Source organism: Hakea prostrata, chromosome 10 (genome assembly GCF_041222555.1).
Source record: "Hakea prostrata isolate BN-2017 chromosome 10, UWA_Hpros_2, whole genome shotgun sequence".
Classification (NCBI taxonomy): Eukaryota; Viridiplantae; Streptophyta; class Magnoliopsida; order Proteales; family Proteaceae; genus Hakea; species Hakea prostrata.
Window position 1 is genome coordinate 45,222,046 of NC_142609.1, and position 17,589 is coordinate 45,239,634.

At 37.2% G+C, this 17,589-nt stretch overlaps 1 protein-coding gene across 3 annotated transcripts; it reads right to left on the reverse strand.

The window, feature by feature from the left end:
• Nucleotides 1–4,817: 4,817 nt before the first annotated feature.
• LOC149003366 (uncharacterized) lies at nt 4,818–17,575 on the reverse strand. Of its 3 annotated transcripts, XM_089136940.1 has the most exons (5): nt 17,105–17,575; nt 16,803–16,959; nt 9,661–11,553; nt 9,429–9,548; nt 8,591–9,337 (listed from the first exon to the last, which is right to left on the reverse strand). In XM_089136940.1, exons 3-4 carry the CDS (start codon nt 11,531–11,533, stop codon nt 9,433–9,435), a joined length of 1,989 nt encoding a protein of 662 aa, XP_088993066.1. In that variant the 5' UTR covers nt 11,534–11,553; nt 16,803–16,959; nt 17,105–17,575; the 3' UTR covers nt 8,591–9,337; nt 9,429–9,432. The 3 variants fall into 3 exon arrangements, 2 of the variants coding, with proteins under 2 accessions (XP_088993066.1, XP_088993065.1); XR_016170216.1 differs by lacking the exons at nt 8,591–9,337; nt 9,429–9,548; nt 9,661–11,553 and adding exons at nt 4,818–5,523; nt 5,686–5,846; XM_089136939.1 differs by having other exon boundaries at nt 8,591–9,548.
• Nucleotides 17,576–17,589: the final 14 nt, after the last annotated feature.

Genomic DNA, 17,589 nt, shown 5'->3' on the forward strand with positions numbered 1-17,589 from the left:
TCTGATTATGATTGATGTATCAGCCTGTATATGTATCTCTTTTTGAAACAAGTAGGTAAAGGTATCCTAAATAAAGAAATAAATCATGGGAATATAAACCCTAGAGACCTTCCCTTTTGAGCATTTGTGGGTTTGATTAATTTTATAAACCCTAGAGCTTAATGGGATTCTCAAATCTTTCACATATTCGACAACATCTTCACTACCTAAAAAACTAGTTTTCTTCCCATGAACACTAAGAATTTTCCAAAGGACACTTATTAGCCCTTTGTCCCCTCTACTGGGTTCCTTCTAATCTGGGTTCCTTCTAACCCTTAAAATAACAGTAATTCACACTAAGGGAAGCATGTGGTCACAATTGCTACCACAAACACAGATTTTTTTTCATGGCATGAGCTTCCTTCAGCCCTTCATGAGGGAAGGTGGGTGGGTTTGAAAGCATTATTAATTAATCAAACTTGTGGTCTGATGCTGCAACATAGCTTATGCATGCCAAAAAATGGATACTCAAGTGACTCAGACGTCATGGATGACATCTATATATGTATCTTTTGATAGTTCTATATAAACAATGAATGAGAATAATATGATTCTTAATCAACTTTTTTTTTGAGGGGATTACCTTTTATTCAACTACATTAATGGTTGGTTGGTTGAATGACAAAATAGATTAGTGGAGGAGAACAATACTGACAGAAGAGTTAATCATGGTTTACATCTAACTTCAAATTGGATTATGACAACAAATAATTTGATCATGTTGCTGTTTTGGAAGTTGTGACTGTTGGCAGATTCAGAGCATTTCTTCAAAGTTAAAAGTAAAGCTTGTACCAGTAATTAGATTCATCCACCTCTCAAGCCTCTTTTTCCGAAAGTTGTCTTTGATTGTGTAGAAGATCCAACTTTAATCATTTTCAATGACAAGTCATGAAGTCAGATTGGCTTATTAGTTGCTTAAATAAGTATTGCTCGAAAAATGAACCCAAAATTTAGACCAACCCAGTAGCAACACATGGATTTATAAAGAAGATGAAGTGTCCACTGAAAGGACCTGCTCAAGAAGCTTGATAAAAGGTGTTTCTGAAAGGAAAAGTCACAATAAAAGTAGTTGATATCGACATTGAAGCAATGCTGGATAGCACTGCTGGTGCCATCAACAAGGTAGCTAGCTATCTACAGACAACTTCTACCCAAAAAAAGCTATCTGTGGGCAACCAATGGCCGGCCTTGGGTGAACCAAAAACATTTTTGACAAAGAGGGAACCCTAAAGATCAAGGTTTGAAGTATTCAACCTAGGAACATGCTCAAAAAGAGACTCAAATCTAGTTATAAGAAACATGATATCATCTAAGATGGGCTTAATTGTGATATGAGAGGACCATTGATCTTTACAAATAGAGTTGATAACTACAAAACAATGCTAGGAAGGCCATGTCGGTTAGGAGCACGACTTTGGTGCCTGATTTCTACTCCGTGGTTGAAAGATCTTTGTATTCTTTCTTCTTCGAGCTCTGCTCTAAATAAAATCTCTTTGAACAAATACAAAAAAAGAAAAGAAGGTTTGAAGTATCTACCATACAATAATTAGTATTCCTATTAAATATAACTAATATGATATATTTAGATGTCTCTCTATTGAAGTACGTGACTAATATGTCTTTTAAATTCACCTGACCGATTTGATACTCAATATTGATACTTTAAACCTTGCTAAGGATATCCATTGCCATCAAGAATTTTCCATACGAAGTCATGAGATGATATTATCCAAGAGGTATAATTGGCAATGCTACGTACATACAATATAAGATTTACATGGTTTACCCAGAAGTTATGTTTATGCAAAATACAACCGTAATTGTTTTCCATTGCCCCCAAGACCTTTGCTTACAAAGTCATGAGATGATATTATCTAACCAACTCAACATACTATAGGCAACCTACATTAAATATAAGATTTACGTGATTCGTCTAGAGGTTACATCCAAAGATGGTTTTGCCATGAAGAAAAAAACATATTATTTATGTAAGTATTGATACAGATGACAATCCTATTTCAAGAAAAAGACTAATAGGTCAAAAATCACTCGCTCGTTTATCATTCCCTCTTTGGTATTAGTGACTGAAGGGTATGATTTTGAACTAGAAAGAGATGAATATTAATAAAGAAAATTTTCACAAAATCAATTATATTATTTTGAATAACGTTCCTACATTTTTGAAAGGAAATAGTTTCCACTCTCCATTTAGTTTTATTCTATATGCATTGCACAAATGAAATCCAACATGTGGGATCCATCGTTGGTGGATTCCATCCAACATTGGATTTGCCATAAGAGTGCAATTTCCTCTCACATAAATTCTTTCAAAGCTCGTATATATATGTAAATGATACTTTCTCCAAAGCAGTCATTGGTTTGGAATGATATATAGATTCCCTGCCATTTTAGAAACCCCCCCAGCCAGCTTCTGTCTTTATCTCTTTTCTGCACTAATAAGCAATCAACCAGATGAGCCCATTGGGTGATGGCCCTGCAAGAATCAAGTTCATTATCACTGCAACAACTCCATGATGCTTAAGGTTGTGATGAATCAGCCAGAACCAGCTTCTTCTCCCTCTCCTAGTCTCCCACCATGAATTTCCCTTCCCATGTATGTTTTTCCTTGGTTGATGTATTTCCATTAAAAGTTAAAACACTGTGAGAAAGAGAGACCTGATCAACCTGATGCATGGATACAGTTACAGGAAGATCTAGGGTTTGACCAGATTGATGGGTTTCAATTCATATAGGATTTCCCCAGGTGGCAACAGTAAAGATGAAGAATCTTTAGCATTCAGACAACCCTTTTAAGTAACTGTTAAAAAAATCCATGAAGGTGATAAATGCTGGTCAGTGTTCATATGAACTCCTTAATGTCAGAAAAAACAATAGAGAGGAAGAGAGAGAGAGCTATGTTAATGTAACTGTTAACAACAGGCAAGCATTTCAACCTGAAAACTAATTAATTATAGCTATAGCCATGGAAGGGAAGCTTAAGTGGTCCATCTTTTAACCATGGCATTAAAGGCTGGACACAGAAAGGCTTTGAAGTTGGAAACTGAAGAAGGATAGCTAACCAGAAAGCTAGACTGTGTGTAACAGTGTAGACTCTATAGAGTGGTCCTACAGATCCCCAATGCATGCCGGTAAACCACTAGGGTTTTACAGTGGTCCTCTTCCTATTAAGTTATTAAAAACTCTGAATGAGATCTGGAAGAAGAAGACCCATCTCTCTCTCTCTCTTTTGAATTCTGGTTGAGGGAGATATATAGCTTTCTGTTGCTGATATGGCCATATGGGGTGAAGAGAAACAAGGAAGAAAGACAAAATTAAACTAGAGAAGAGTACCATTTATCAGGGTTTCTCACATACTTTTAAGATTGACAGCTCCTATGGAACAGTGAAAGAGAAGCCTGCACTTGAAAAGGAAAAAAAAAAAAAAAAAAAGCAGAAGATAAAATCTTAGAGAGATTTGGCTGGATATATGATCGCATGGATGCGTTATGGATTTGGTGCCTACCCACCTAACCTCTCTTCCATACGCATGCGTTTGGCTTGCAGGTAACAAAATCGATTAAATTTCAAACCCTCGGACACAGAGATGCTGCTGAAGGCTTCTCACACTTCTTTGATTATCTTCATATGATATTCTATGGATAAGTACTGGAAAGCGACATGGGTGTTATATGATGAAGAGAATTTCTTGGACCTATGGGTGTTTTGTTTGTTTAAATTATCTTTAGATGTTTATAATACTAAAATGTTTAAAACACTTAATTACTAGGAGGTCAACCAGTCAAGTTGGGTCCTAAACCCTAACCTAGGGACCTAAACTTCCAAACCTAAACTTTACTCAATCTTGGGAGGGTTTGAAAACCCCAAACACCCTATCCATCAGGGGGTTCTTCTTAGCCTAGCTAGCCTACCTTGATCTTCAAAGGGTCACATTAGCCCTATTTTACCTTAACCTGTCTTTGGCTTTATGGCTTATAACCTCGAAAACAAAACATAGAGTGAGAGTTAGTTGCACTAAAGAGATTTGAACTGGTTAAGATATTTAATTGAATACTTAATTAAATTAAATTTATATATAATTTTAATTTGACTAAATTAACATAAACCAGCTAAGATTGGATTGGGTTACCTAAGGGCTAGATCAGAGTCCTACCAGACTATCAGAGCTAATTATTTTGTAATCCTCGCCCTTTGAGTTAAAAAAGTTAGACCACGCTCGACTCAAGCTTAAGACCGGTTTGGGCCACTAGGCATTCATTGACACCCCTATAATTACAAACAAAATTTCAAGAAATCTGGATATAGGATTGTGCAAAATGACCTAATAAAACCCTTGAAGCTAGAACGCTTCTTACCTTTTTAAAGAATTTTGATTTTGTGAAAAAAAAATTAGTTTAGGCAACAGCCAAAATGCTAGTCAAAGGAAATTGGTTAACCTAGCTATCTGCCCTTTTTTTTTTTATCTGAATTACTAATTTTTGTTGATCAAGTTTTCTGAAGCTCTAACATTTTAAAGTCAACTGGGCTTGCAATCTGATGAAATACAAAAAACCTTAAATCCCATACAGAAAACCGTTTTTTCTGTTCATGTCCCCTTTCATGGGGGCCCATAGATGACAGGGAAGGCTGCTTCCTCTTGCCATTCTGCAAAACCCTAAAATCCTCCACAATTCATTACAAATACGTAGTTCCAATGCTCAAAATCAAACAGCTCTCCATTTTCAAAACAAGAAACACATGAAGATATTGTTATCCTGAATCCTTCCACCATGAGGAAATAACATCTTGCACCACAGATGGTTATGTACAAAATCTTTTGCTTAATTGTTCCTGATGATGAACTGATACAGTTAATTTTCTCTCCCAATCCGATTGAATGAATATATGCAGACGCCATATGAGTGATACCATTTTTAATCTCATTAGTGGTGTGAAAATCTCATCTTATACTCTGCCCTTTTAAGGATATCTTCTCCCCTTCTATTTGACTATTAATCGACCTGGAATATGGTTGTAAACTGGAGAAAGTTGTTCATACAGAAACATAGCCAATGTCTACAAGATCTTGAAATTACGTTAACAGTAATGGAAAGCCAAAAATTCTGTTAGCTGAAATTGCCTTGAAAACGAAACGGACTAATGCAATGTTCTAGCAGTTCAGTTCGTAATTGTTGAAACTTGAAACCATCGGCAGCAATCTCTACCAATCTGTAGGGGAGATGGGATTCTCAATTCCTCTCAGCTCAGGTCCAATGGATTGTCGCAGAAACTGTTCATGTCCTGCTCTGGAGAATCTAAGTCTTCAGAGGATTCTTTGGAAAGCAAAGCTTTGTCCAACTAGTATTTGACAGCTTCTCCATGGTTGAGGAACATCTATAACCCTTCAGTTGCGTTTTCCACTCAATTCTGCCACATCACACTCCAAGGCAGCTGCTCTGGAACAAGTATCGTTCAAGTAAAATTTACCTGTTCAGAGGAGAAAAGAAAGAAGAAACATGCATTACAAGAAATCACAAGCTGAAGCAGTGGCCATGTCCAATGCCCACAGCTCCAGCTGCACCTTAACCCAAAAAACACCCCCTGCAACAACCTAAAGAACAACAGAGATGGGAAAACAAAGGTATGTACCTGTCTCTCTTCCCTTATTCAGTAGGATGACATGCATCAACAACCATTCACACATGAATCACTCCTCCTAAGAAGAATGATGTTACGCCGTGGGGCATTCAATTCAGAAAGCCTCTCACAAGCTTGTAAGGAGTTGGAGGTTCCACCGTACCACATAAATACTGCAAATCACGACTGATTAGCAGAGCAGTCAAATTTTACCAATTGAATAACTTTCAAGAATAAAACCCAAGCAAAAGAAACACCTTCATAAGCACAGCTCTATGTTTACAGACAACAAACTGAAGAACACCTGTTGGGACAATAATAGAACTGCATCTAAGGGAATTTTTCCCAAACCAATGAAATCAGATTCACTGCCAAAAGTTTGTCTATCGTCACGGTTCCCAGTTCCGCAGATTCTTCTTTGCGGTAGACAAGCTGGCAGCCGTGCCACCATTAAGATCACGCCACGTGTGCATGAGTGCTAATCCTACAGTTAGGAATGAAAATGCAGAAGACTAAAATGTAAATATGAAATTATTATTTTACAAAACCCTCCTATACTTTTTAAATTTACATAAAAAACTCCTTGGGGTTCACTTCATTCAGCTATATTCAATTTAGGGTTTTTTCATGTCAATTCCCCCCCCCCCCTTCTTTCTTACTCTCTTCCTTTCTCTTATAATTTTGATCTTTCTCCACCAAGTTGCTTGACACCAGAGCTCTCAGTGCCAATTGATGTGCTGGAGGATTGAAGGATTTCCAATCTCAACACCACACGGTTTTTATGGAAAACCACAAGTTGTAGGCACATTCCAGTAACCAAGTCTATAGAACACAAGATGAGCATGGTTATCAAGGCGAGGCAAGGCGATAGAGGGCAACGAAAACCAAGGCAACACCAAGTCGCCTTGACCTAAAATGGGACTAGGCACCTAGGTGGACGCCTTCACAACCATAAAGACAAGCAACATGGGTTCCCTACAATATCAAAGAGGCGGTGTCCATTGACACAATATCTATCCGAGCAATGAACCGAAGGTCTCCAAGTTCCAAAAAAAGGGGGGGAAAACCGATACAAGAAAGATAATTGCCTAGCAGTGAAGAAAGATCAAGACCACAAGGGAAAGGAAGAGAGGGGAAGAAAGAGGGAAAATTGACATAGAAAAATCCTATGTCGAGTCCATTTGAATCGAGTGAACCCCAGGGTGTTTTCTTGTAAATTTAAAAACTATAAGGTCTGGTAAAATAATTTTATAGTTACATTTAAGTCCCCACACTATCATTCCTAACTGTTACTTTCACACACATGGTGCACTCTTAAGGTGGCATAGCAGCTAGTCGGGCTATCACAAATAAAAACCCCTAGTTTTGCCGGTACATACAAAAGGCTTCCGGTAAGTTGAGCCAGTCACTGCTTTCGTGCGTTCTCAATGCTAAAATACTACATGTCATTGATTTGATATGAATACGATGGTGACTTATACAGAGAAATTACAACTTCATCAACTAACAAGTATGGAATCGATTTAATTGATTGCCAATTAATGGGAAGTAAATGTGGAATGGCAATTGGTATGGTGAAGTCAACCAACGAATATGAGAAGGATTCAAATGATTGCCAACCATTACCAATAAATGAGAAGCAAATGTGGAAAAAATGTTGATATAGTAAAGTCAACCAACATACATGGAAATGATTCAAATTTTAGATGGTGCCAATCAACAAGCGCCAATGTTGTCACACTATATGATGGGAGTGCCGCATTGAGGAAAACCAAGTTCCCTGAGGAGAGATTCCAGCCAAATTAATTATGCAAATACATCAACTGCTTTATACTCGGCCTCAATTGAGGATCTGGCAACAATTCGTTGTTTTCGAGAGGTCTAGGAAATAAAATTTCGACCAAGAAAAATAGCAAAACCTCTATAGATTTTTTATCAATGTTATCTCCAACCCAATCAGCATCAGAGAAAGCTTGAAGAGGACTCCTTAATCAACAAACCATGTGAAGATGAGTACCTAGAGTACACTTCACATGTTGCAGTGCACCTCTGTAGGGGCATGCATATATTGACAGGCCCGATTCATATGCATGCATAAAGGTTTTTCTCTCCATTCATTTGAAACATTCCATATCATCCTACCATATCAGTTTTTGGTTGATTGGCACCATTTAAAATTTGAGTTCTTTCCAGATTCATCAGTTAACTTTACCACACCAAACTTTTTTCCACATTTACTTCCCATTGATTGGTAATGGTTGGCAATCATTTGAATCCTTTCCATATTCATTGGTTGACTTTACCATACTAATCTCCATTCCACGTTTACTTCTTATTGATTGGCAATCATTCAAATTAATTCCATATTTATTGGCTGATTTTCCTCGGTACTTAAGGTTGTAATTTCTCTATATCAGTCACTCTTCTATTCATATCAAATCAATGAAGATCATAGTTGTTACAGCAATGAGACGATGCAAGGCGGTTTAGACTAGTTGAGGCGATGAGTTGACAAGGCATCCTCTGAGGCGCTTTCGAGGCAATTGAGGCGTTATAACTTATAAGTGAAATTTTAGTGTACATCTCACACTCTAGTTCATTATAAATCTATCATATCTTATATAATAAAAAAAAACTAATACTAGCCTACCTCAAGTCATCCAACATACTACAAACCACACATAGTAGGTCTTAAATAAATTCCAAGTATCATACTATCATTGGCAATTGAATTCAAGAATCAAAATATGATAAAACGGGACTAAATATTAAACTCATAGATGCATAAGCAAAACAAGTAGACAACATACCTTCATTAAACGTCACTAGCACTAGCACCACCTACAACTCCACCCCACCAGCACCTAAAGCTCCACCTCCACCAGCACTTATAGCTCCACCTCCTCTACATTTGTTGAGCTCTAGCCAAATATTCTCACAAGTAGAAGAAGCAAATGAAACAAAACATATAGCTAAATATCCAAATAGAAAGTTCTAAATATTTAAGAAAACAATCCCATTTATATCTAAAATCTTAAGTCCAAAACCCAAATATAACAAAACATCCATATCCAAAATTCCCAATAAAAATCCACAATTCATATTCAAAATTCCTAATAGAAAAGTATAAATCAACTAGTTAAAATCATAATCAAGCACATTGGTAGCAAGTGGGAGATCTTCTCGAAGTTGTTGTTGCTCTAAAGAGGTAATTGTCCTAGACCTCAAAACCATAATCATCTACAATATTCTCATCATCATTCAAATCTTCCACTTGTTCCATGTCTTCATCAGACTCAGAGTCATATTCCTCAACCACCCTCTCCAAAGACTTGCGACGTGAGTAGCATAAATTAACTCTAGCAGATGTTGATTCACTTGGTTGACCTCTTCTCAGTTTATTATGGCCCTCAAGTGATGCAGATGCCCCCATAGCTCTATCAACAGTGCTCCAAGTAAGATCACCCTCAGGATGGACTAAATCATTAGGCTGACTAACCATCCACTTATTGCTCCAGTCAAGCTCATCAAGGAGTAGTGGATCATAATTTCTACTCTGTAATCGCCTTTCACTGAACCTTTCTTGAAGACGACGATTGTATTGAATAAAAGCTAGATCATTTAATCGCTCATGTTCTAGCCTATTCCTCTTCTTGGTGTAAATCTGAATTCATAAGTAATTTAAGAGAACTTAAGTCAATCTTCCAAAATTTAAACTTAAAAGTATTTTAAATACTTAAATCATTAAAACTTACAAACTCAAATGTGCTCCAATTTCCGTTCACAACCAGAGGAGGAACAACAAAGGCCTAGTATCCTCCGTGCAATCCTTGTAAGCTCAAAAGCATTTCCTCCATGTGTATCCCACCAAGTAACTATAATATATATATATAAAAAAAAAAAAAAAAAAAAAAATTAACATAAAAACTAGAGTTAAGAACTAAATAAGAACAATTAAAAGTAAAAAGTATACAAGTAAAAACTTACGAGGACTCATAATTGTACGCTGTCTAATAGCCATACTTGTGAAGAAAGGACTTCTACCTTGCTTGTATTCACTTGCCTGGTGCAATATCTTATCTTGTAGACTTATATCAGGCACTAGTCTTGTAACAACTTCATTAAAAGAAGTTTGGAGAGAACTAATCAACTCACAATCATCCACAACATTTAAATTGTAGAACTTCCCAGGATTCAAAAATAAGGCTGCACCATATAGAGGTCTCTCCATCTGACACTCCCATCGCCTATCAATTATTTGTATGATTTGTTTCCAGAGTTGTTCTTTGCCTCCAAAATTGTCTTTTATTCTTTTCTTAGCCTCTTGCATGGCTACAAACACTTCAGGCAATGCAAGTCTTTCATCAGTATCTACAATCCTCAATACAATCATAAGAGGTTGTGATGCTCTAAAGTAATCCTCCACACCATGCCAAAATGCTGTAGTAAATGTTGTTTCAGCTACTCTCTTACCTACTTCTGTCTTAGAAAAATTGGATTTTGTCCACTCCTCAGAAATGAATAAGTGCCTTAAGTCATCCTTGTGTTTCAATAATCTTTGGAGTGTCAAAAATGAAGTGGCAAATCTAGTCACTGTAGCCCTCACAAGATCCCTACCATTTGTCTTCTGTCTTAAGGCCTCCAACAATCTTGTGTGCCTATAAATGAAAGTAATTATTCTCTTCGCTTGAATTATCACCTTCTTATATTGTTTCAAATTCCCAATGTCTTCTAGCATCAGATCAAGACAATGGGCTGCAGAGGGAGTCCAATATAATGTAGTTCTCTTTTCCATTAATAATGCCCCTGCTGCTTTGTAATTTGAGGCATTAGAAGTCACCACTTGAATTACATGTTCTTCCCCAATTTCTTCAACTTTACTATCCAATAATTCAAAGAGCATTTTTGCATCTTGCACATGGCTAGTTGCATCCATAGAACCAAGGAAGAATGTTCTCTCTGGACAATTCACAAGAAAATTAATGAGGTGCCTACCCTTTTTATCACTCCAGCCATCAAACATGAGTGTGCATCCATACATCTTCCAATACCTTTCATAACTTTTCCTCATCTCCATTATTCTTTCTTTCACATTCTTTAATAAAGGCACCCTGATTTCATGATAAGTTGGGGGCTTATACCCAAAACCATATTGTGCAATAGATTCCACCATCACCTCAAAACTTTTAGTTTTAACTGCATTGAATGGAATGCCACATTGATACACCCAATCAGCGATGTGGTTATCCACTTGCTTCTTTTCTTCCGTGGATTTCATTCTGTTGAAGATTGTTGTTTGAGTAGTACCCTTTGCCCTCCTATCATCAACAACTTCTTCCGGAGTTAGTCTAACATGCATATCCACAGGACCCCTTATTGGTGCTTTATTGAGGGCACTTTTCAATCTCTTCGATGCAGTCCCAGAGCTTGGTTTCTTGGAGCATGCCTCAGACCCAATACTAGGATATGTCCCTCCTTCAGTAGAGGTAGGAGTAAGATGTTCTTCTCTAATTACTTGTTGAACATCATCATACTCATTATCCAAATCAATAACAATTGCCCTCTTTTTATTTTTCAACAACACTGCATTCATCTTTTCGGCAATTGCTGCAGTGGTCTTGGTGCACTTTATAGCATCCCCATATCCACCCACTAGATGTTCCTTTAATCTTCTAATCCCTCCTTTAAGGTCTTTGTTGCACAAAGTGCACCTGACTGTATTCTTATCAGCAATATTTGGCCAATACCCATACTTCCACCCAGGGTCATTTGACTTGGCTTTTCTCTTTGGGTCTTTCGAGGGATCATAACTAGCTTCATCCCCACTAGCAGTAGCCGCCGAATTATCAGTTGAGGCCATTGCAAATAACTAGGAAATATCTACAAAAAATAAATAAATAAATAAATGAAAGATACTCAAATAATCAACCAAAATTAAAAACAACAACAACAACAACAACAATAATAATAATACCACAAAGCCAATCAAAGTATTAAACATCTACGAAGCTTCTTCGTTGAACTGAGCAAATGTCAATATCATTTATCACAAAATTTTCAAGAGTCACAAAGCTTCATGATTTGCACATAAGTGTGTCTTCTAATTCTTTTTCAAAATGAGGAAAGTAAGAGAATCTCAAAAGCAACTATTAGAGCATGAGGGTATTCAATAATAGTTCATAAGAAGTCCCCAATGGCAAATCATATTAATTAAGCATTTCTAAAAACGAAGTTAAAAAAAAGAAAGAAAAGGAATGGCCGAGAATCTTAGAAGCAACTACCAAAGGCTCAGAGCCTGAAGGCATACAATAACAAGTCATACAAAGTCCCTAATGGCAAATCATATTGATTAAGCATTTCTCAATTCTGAAAATAAAGTTAAAAAAAAGGGCCTAGAATCTCAAAATCAACTACCAAGAGGCGGAGGGTATTTGTCAGATAATAGTGTTAAAAAAAAAAATTATGTCGAGACATACCGTCGCCTAAAAATATGGTGAACAAATAGCCAAAAGATTGCCGAGTTCAAGTGCAAGTCGATCATTGATTTTGTTAAAATTATTAGGCTTAACAAAATCACAGATCAATGAAAGGAGGGGGGGGAAAAAGAAGCAGAAGCAAATAGCAGCTCCAACCTTTGTCCCTTGCTTGAGATGACTTCGCCACAGTGCCGCTGGCCCGCTGTAACTTTAGACTACTGGTTCTACAAGCCTGCAATTGGTTTGGACCAGATTTTTAGGGAAAAAGAAGAAGAAAGAAGTCGCCAGAGAGAGGAAGCACCTACTAGAGTGCTGCTACAACTTGAGATGGTTCGAGTGATGTTATTCAGAGTGCTGCTGCAATTTTAGACTACCGGCACTGCAATAGGTTTGTACCAGAATTTTTTAGAAGAATAAAAAAGGAAAAAAAAGAAGAAGTCGCCGGAGAGAGTAGAAGCAATGACCGAAGTGCCGCTGCAACTTAAGATTGTTCGAGTGGTGTTATTTTCTTTTTTGGAAAGCCGTTGCAACTTTAGACTATCGGTGCTGCAAATGGTTTGTACAAAAATTTTAAGAATAAAATAAAAAAATAAAAAGAAAAGAAGAAGAAGAAAGAAGCCAGAGGAAGTAGAGGAACTTACCTGCTCATCGCCAAAAAGCTATCGCTAGCTAGCTACAAGTAATGTAGTACTATATTTGATTGATCAAAACAGTAGCCAAATAGGACCTTTCACAGGGAATCAAGTTCAGATTTGATAGACTTAAGATGAAACAAAATTTAAATGTGAAAGAAGGCTGAAACTAGAGTGGTATTATAAGGATAATAGCATGGCAATACGGGCTTAATAGATCTTCAAAATAGGAGCAGAACTATGATGAAGAAATTGAAGGGATAATATGAGGGAATCGAGAATAACAATGTAACACCCGAGCTTCACACCGCAAGGTGGATCGATTGAATCGAACACCAACCTACCTTGATCAAACACAAGGAGTCTCCATAGAGAAAGAATGCTAACAAAGCAATTTGATTTCAATTGATGAGTTGTGTCTTCACCTCTTACATAAGTCTCTTTATATAGCATTCTAAAAAGACATAACCATTAATGGTAACACCCAACCACTAGCTAACACTACCTAGCAATTAATAACTCAACTACTACCTAACTCTTTGACAAAGGAAAACTCCTTTGACAATGAGTTCTTTTATTTTCAAACCACAGCCCATTTTATTGACTTTTCAAAAACTAGACTTGGGCTTAGGTCTAGACTATGAAGTTCAACATATGTGGGCTAACTTTAACCCACTAAAACAGTCCTAGCCCATGAAAGCCATGGGCTGATTCAGGTGATAGCTTTAGGCCTTTGATGGGCCTGACCGAATGGGCTTCTTCTTTCTTAAATATGTCTTCACTTCTGCATCAGCAAGTGTCGGAGTGTTGTTGCGGGAAGAAAGAAAGAGAAGAAGAGAGGAAGAGAGAAAGAGATTTGGGATTTAGAGTTTAGACTTGAGTCATTATTCTTTCGATTTGTTTTTTCTTTTTAACAAATTTGAACATTTAATCACATTTAGCATCATTGTAACTATGCATATAAGTTCCAACAAATAGCTAATTTAAAATTGGAATCTAATAAGCAATTAAATCTTTGCCTTTGATGTGGCATCTTTCATGTGATTTAAAATTAAAAAAAAAAGTGGACGCCCAAGGGTCTAAGGTGTCCGAGGCGACACCTCATACCCCAGTGACCGCCTTATGGTCTAAAAATAAGGCGAGCGCAATTTAAGGCACCTCGAAGGCTCCCGGACGGTTAGGCGACGCCTTAACAACTATGATGAAGATATAGTGTTTTAGCATTGTTTCAAAGCCTTCAAAAGCTCCAACGAGCTTTTATTCCTTTTTTTCCCTCTTAGCCTTCTTTTTCATGGCCACTGAATAACCTTCCACCACCATTGAATCTTGTAGTATTGTTCCACCTCTCCCTTCTCTATCTATTCTTAATGCCTATCATTATCTCTCCATTAAACTCCAAAAACTTCTTATTTTGGAGGATGATATGGCAATGATTCAAATGAATGGAGAGAAAGTCCGTTTATCCTCAATACTCAACAACAGCATCTGAATCACTGCCACCAGAAAAACTTGAACCATACAACCGAAGCACACATGCAAACTGCAGATTAGTGATAGTAAATTGTTCCTCTTCTTGTACTGAACCACTCAACTGCAGATTATGAGCTCCTATTCCTTTTTTCCCTCTTGGCCTTCGTTCTCATGGCCACCGAATCCCCTCCCACCACCATTGAATCTTGTGGAATTATTCTACTCCCTTCTCTATCTATTCCTAATGCCTATCACTATCTCTCCATTAAACTCACCTCCAAAAACTTCTTATTTTGGAGGAGGTGTAGCAATGATTCAAATGTATGGAGAGAAGGACCATTGTATCCTCAATACTCAACAACAGCATCTCTATCACTGCCACCAAAAAACTTGAACCATACAACCGAAGCACACATGCAAACTGCAGATTACTGATAGTAAATTGTTCCTCTTCTTGTACTGAACCACTCAACTTTTCCAAGCCTGAAACAAATGCCTGAGCAGACAATGAAATTGCATCTAACTCCTCATCTCTTTCTCTGGACAGAAAATGACCAAGTTAATGAGCACATTATATCATAGCAGAAGTTCTAAACAAGCACACACAGGTGAATGCACACAAGTGTTCCTATTCCCTCACCTTAAATCCAACCCTAGTCCTATTGAGCTTTTCCTTAACCTACCCATCCATTCCAGACCTATCCCCACTGAGGTGAACCATTCTCTTAATTTCAGATCCTATTTGAGGCCTATCCAACATTAATACTTCTTTAGACAGTAACCAAATGAAACATTACCATGGCTTGCAGGTATGGGAACTGACTAATTTATTGCTTTTTACACCTTTTGCTTCATCTAGTTTGGGTGGTCATTGAACTAGTGGGCACCTATATCTGAGGACACCCAGTTTAACCAGTGATCCAATATAAGGACAGATTTGGTATATTTTGGTTTAGAATCAATCTCATGAAATGGTCGACAAATGGATCTTCTATAAAAAATTTGAAATTGTTTGGTTGCATTAATCTGAAACAGCCAACAATTTTTAGGATTTTATGCATGTGTAAAACATGTGTGTTTTCTCCTGTATTACAGTACCATAATCTATGAACTTTAATACATTTAGAAGTTAGGTTTGACTGTATACCTGAACATTCAGAGGTTGTTATTTTGAAATAATTCTAACACATGGAAAGCAAGTAATAGCACAATAAGTCTCAATTCGTTCCTTCTCATGCAGCATTTCAATCCTGTGATCCTATAAATGACAAAATAGTATGCTATGTTTGAAATTCTTGCTACAACTCAAAAGAGATTTAAGGATGAATGAATGGTCTAAAAATTCTAATTTACCAAGGCAGCCAATTTCTGTAGGAATCTGTAGAAAAGAATACAAAAACCTATTAGTATCATAGATACTCCCAATAAGCACCATAAAGGAAGGACAATGACACCTACAAAGGTGTAAAGCAAAACTCTACATGAATCAGAACTTCTATAACCAACTAACCAGGAACAGCCAAAACTAACAAAACATCAAAAGAACTATATCAAGCACAATTATGGCAGAACTATGGGCAGGGGATATGCCAAGCCCAAGATTAAAATTGACTAAATCAAGGAATGAGTTCTAAACTGGAAAGTTGGCAATAGAACCTTGTTCAAGGAGTCAAAGTAGGGAGCTAAAAGAAGGGGGGAAATAACATAATCACATCTTATACAATTAATGCATTGCATCTTTGAGAACAAAGCATCATTAAGATGTCATGAATGGAAATTACCAATACTAAGCCTATTGCTTGTCCCATGTAATAGAACAACATTTATCCAATGAATTGCATTGACGATTTTGGCCATGCATTTGACTCACACATTGATAAGCAATCAAATAACAAAAATGCTTTCCCTGAGCACGAGCTTATCACCAGGTCAATTCAAACGATGGCACATATACAGAGTATCACAATAAATTCATTCATTAAAAGACCAAAAAATTTCCTTTCACACTGATTATTCATTGAAGGAGGACAATGAATTACAAGCAGCATCTTCTTCCTGCTTTTCTGATAGTCTTCGTACTCAACCAATTAAGCAAACGGTGGAGCAACTAAAATGTTTTCTCAAACTACTTGGATTCGCAAAACTAATCCTAAAGGTGATGCCACTGCAGCAGTTAACTCACAAACATTCATATTTTACCTTTGTCCTCACCCTTACCGTCTGGACATTGGACACCTCTAGTTTGCATCATATCACTCCTTAACTGGCCTCTGCTGGTTTACATGCATAGACAAAGCCATGTCAACTGATTTCCCATTTTGTCATCCATTCGTGGCATGCTAGGTTGCTCAAAAATGAATACTTCTAACTATGTCCTTCCCATGTCCTACCACTCATGCCACTCAACATCCTTAATTCAGCTACCTTGACTTTAAGAAGGTTATTTAACTGCCCAAATTTTCTGTTGCTAGTGTCTAAACCATTCACTTTCAGTACTGCCACAGAATGAAAAGCTTTTCTTGAATAATGAATAACAGAAGAAGAACATTACCAGAGAGAGAAGTAGCAAACAGAGAGTTAAGTGATGTAAGGCTTGCTATCTCACTCAATGTAGGAAAAGGCGAAAGACTTGGGGGAATTTTACTCAGTTCAAGCTCTTTCAACGCTTTCAACTTGTAAAAAGGCAGACGTGAAGATGATACCTGCACCTGCAAATATTCCAGCTCAACTAAATTACCATTCTCCAACAAAAACAAAGTTATCTCAATAGAAAAATATCTAAGGGTATTTGAGAGTTTGGGTTCCCTCAAGGACTGATGAATTAAAGTGAACTCCAATGCGTACAAGTATAACCTCTTAAATGGATCCTTGGGATAATCCAACAGACAAGCTTCCGATGATTTTCCCAAAACGTCGAGAACTAGCACAGCATCCGAAGTAGTCCGGTCTAGTTCTAGCTCTGAACTTTTCTCTGCTTCTCTATCTTCATTTTACGGCGTATGTAACCGGCAGCAATTTTCTCGGAATCGGAATCTTGCATTGCATACATTTAATAGAAATCAAAACTGAAACCACATATGACCCAACAAATACGAAAATTAAGAGAAAACGAGAATCCAGGTGTATAATTGACGCTGTAAGGAGGAGCAGAAAATGCGCTTTTCTTCTTCAAAATTAGGGTTTAAACTCAGGATTTGCAGAGGAATGAAGTACCGATGCAAGAAAAGGAGGGGTTAAGACTTCAGAGTTAAAAATCACAATGAAAAATACGGGAAGAATGAGAAAGCGAGAGAGAAGAGAAATAAAATCGAGAGAGAGAGAGAGAGAGAGTCCAAAGA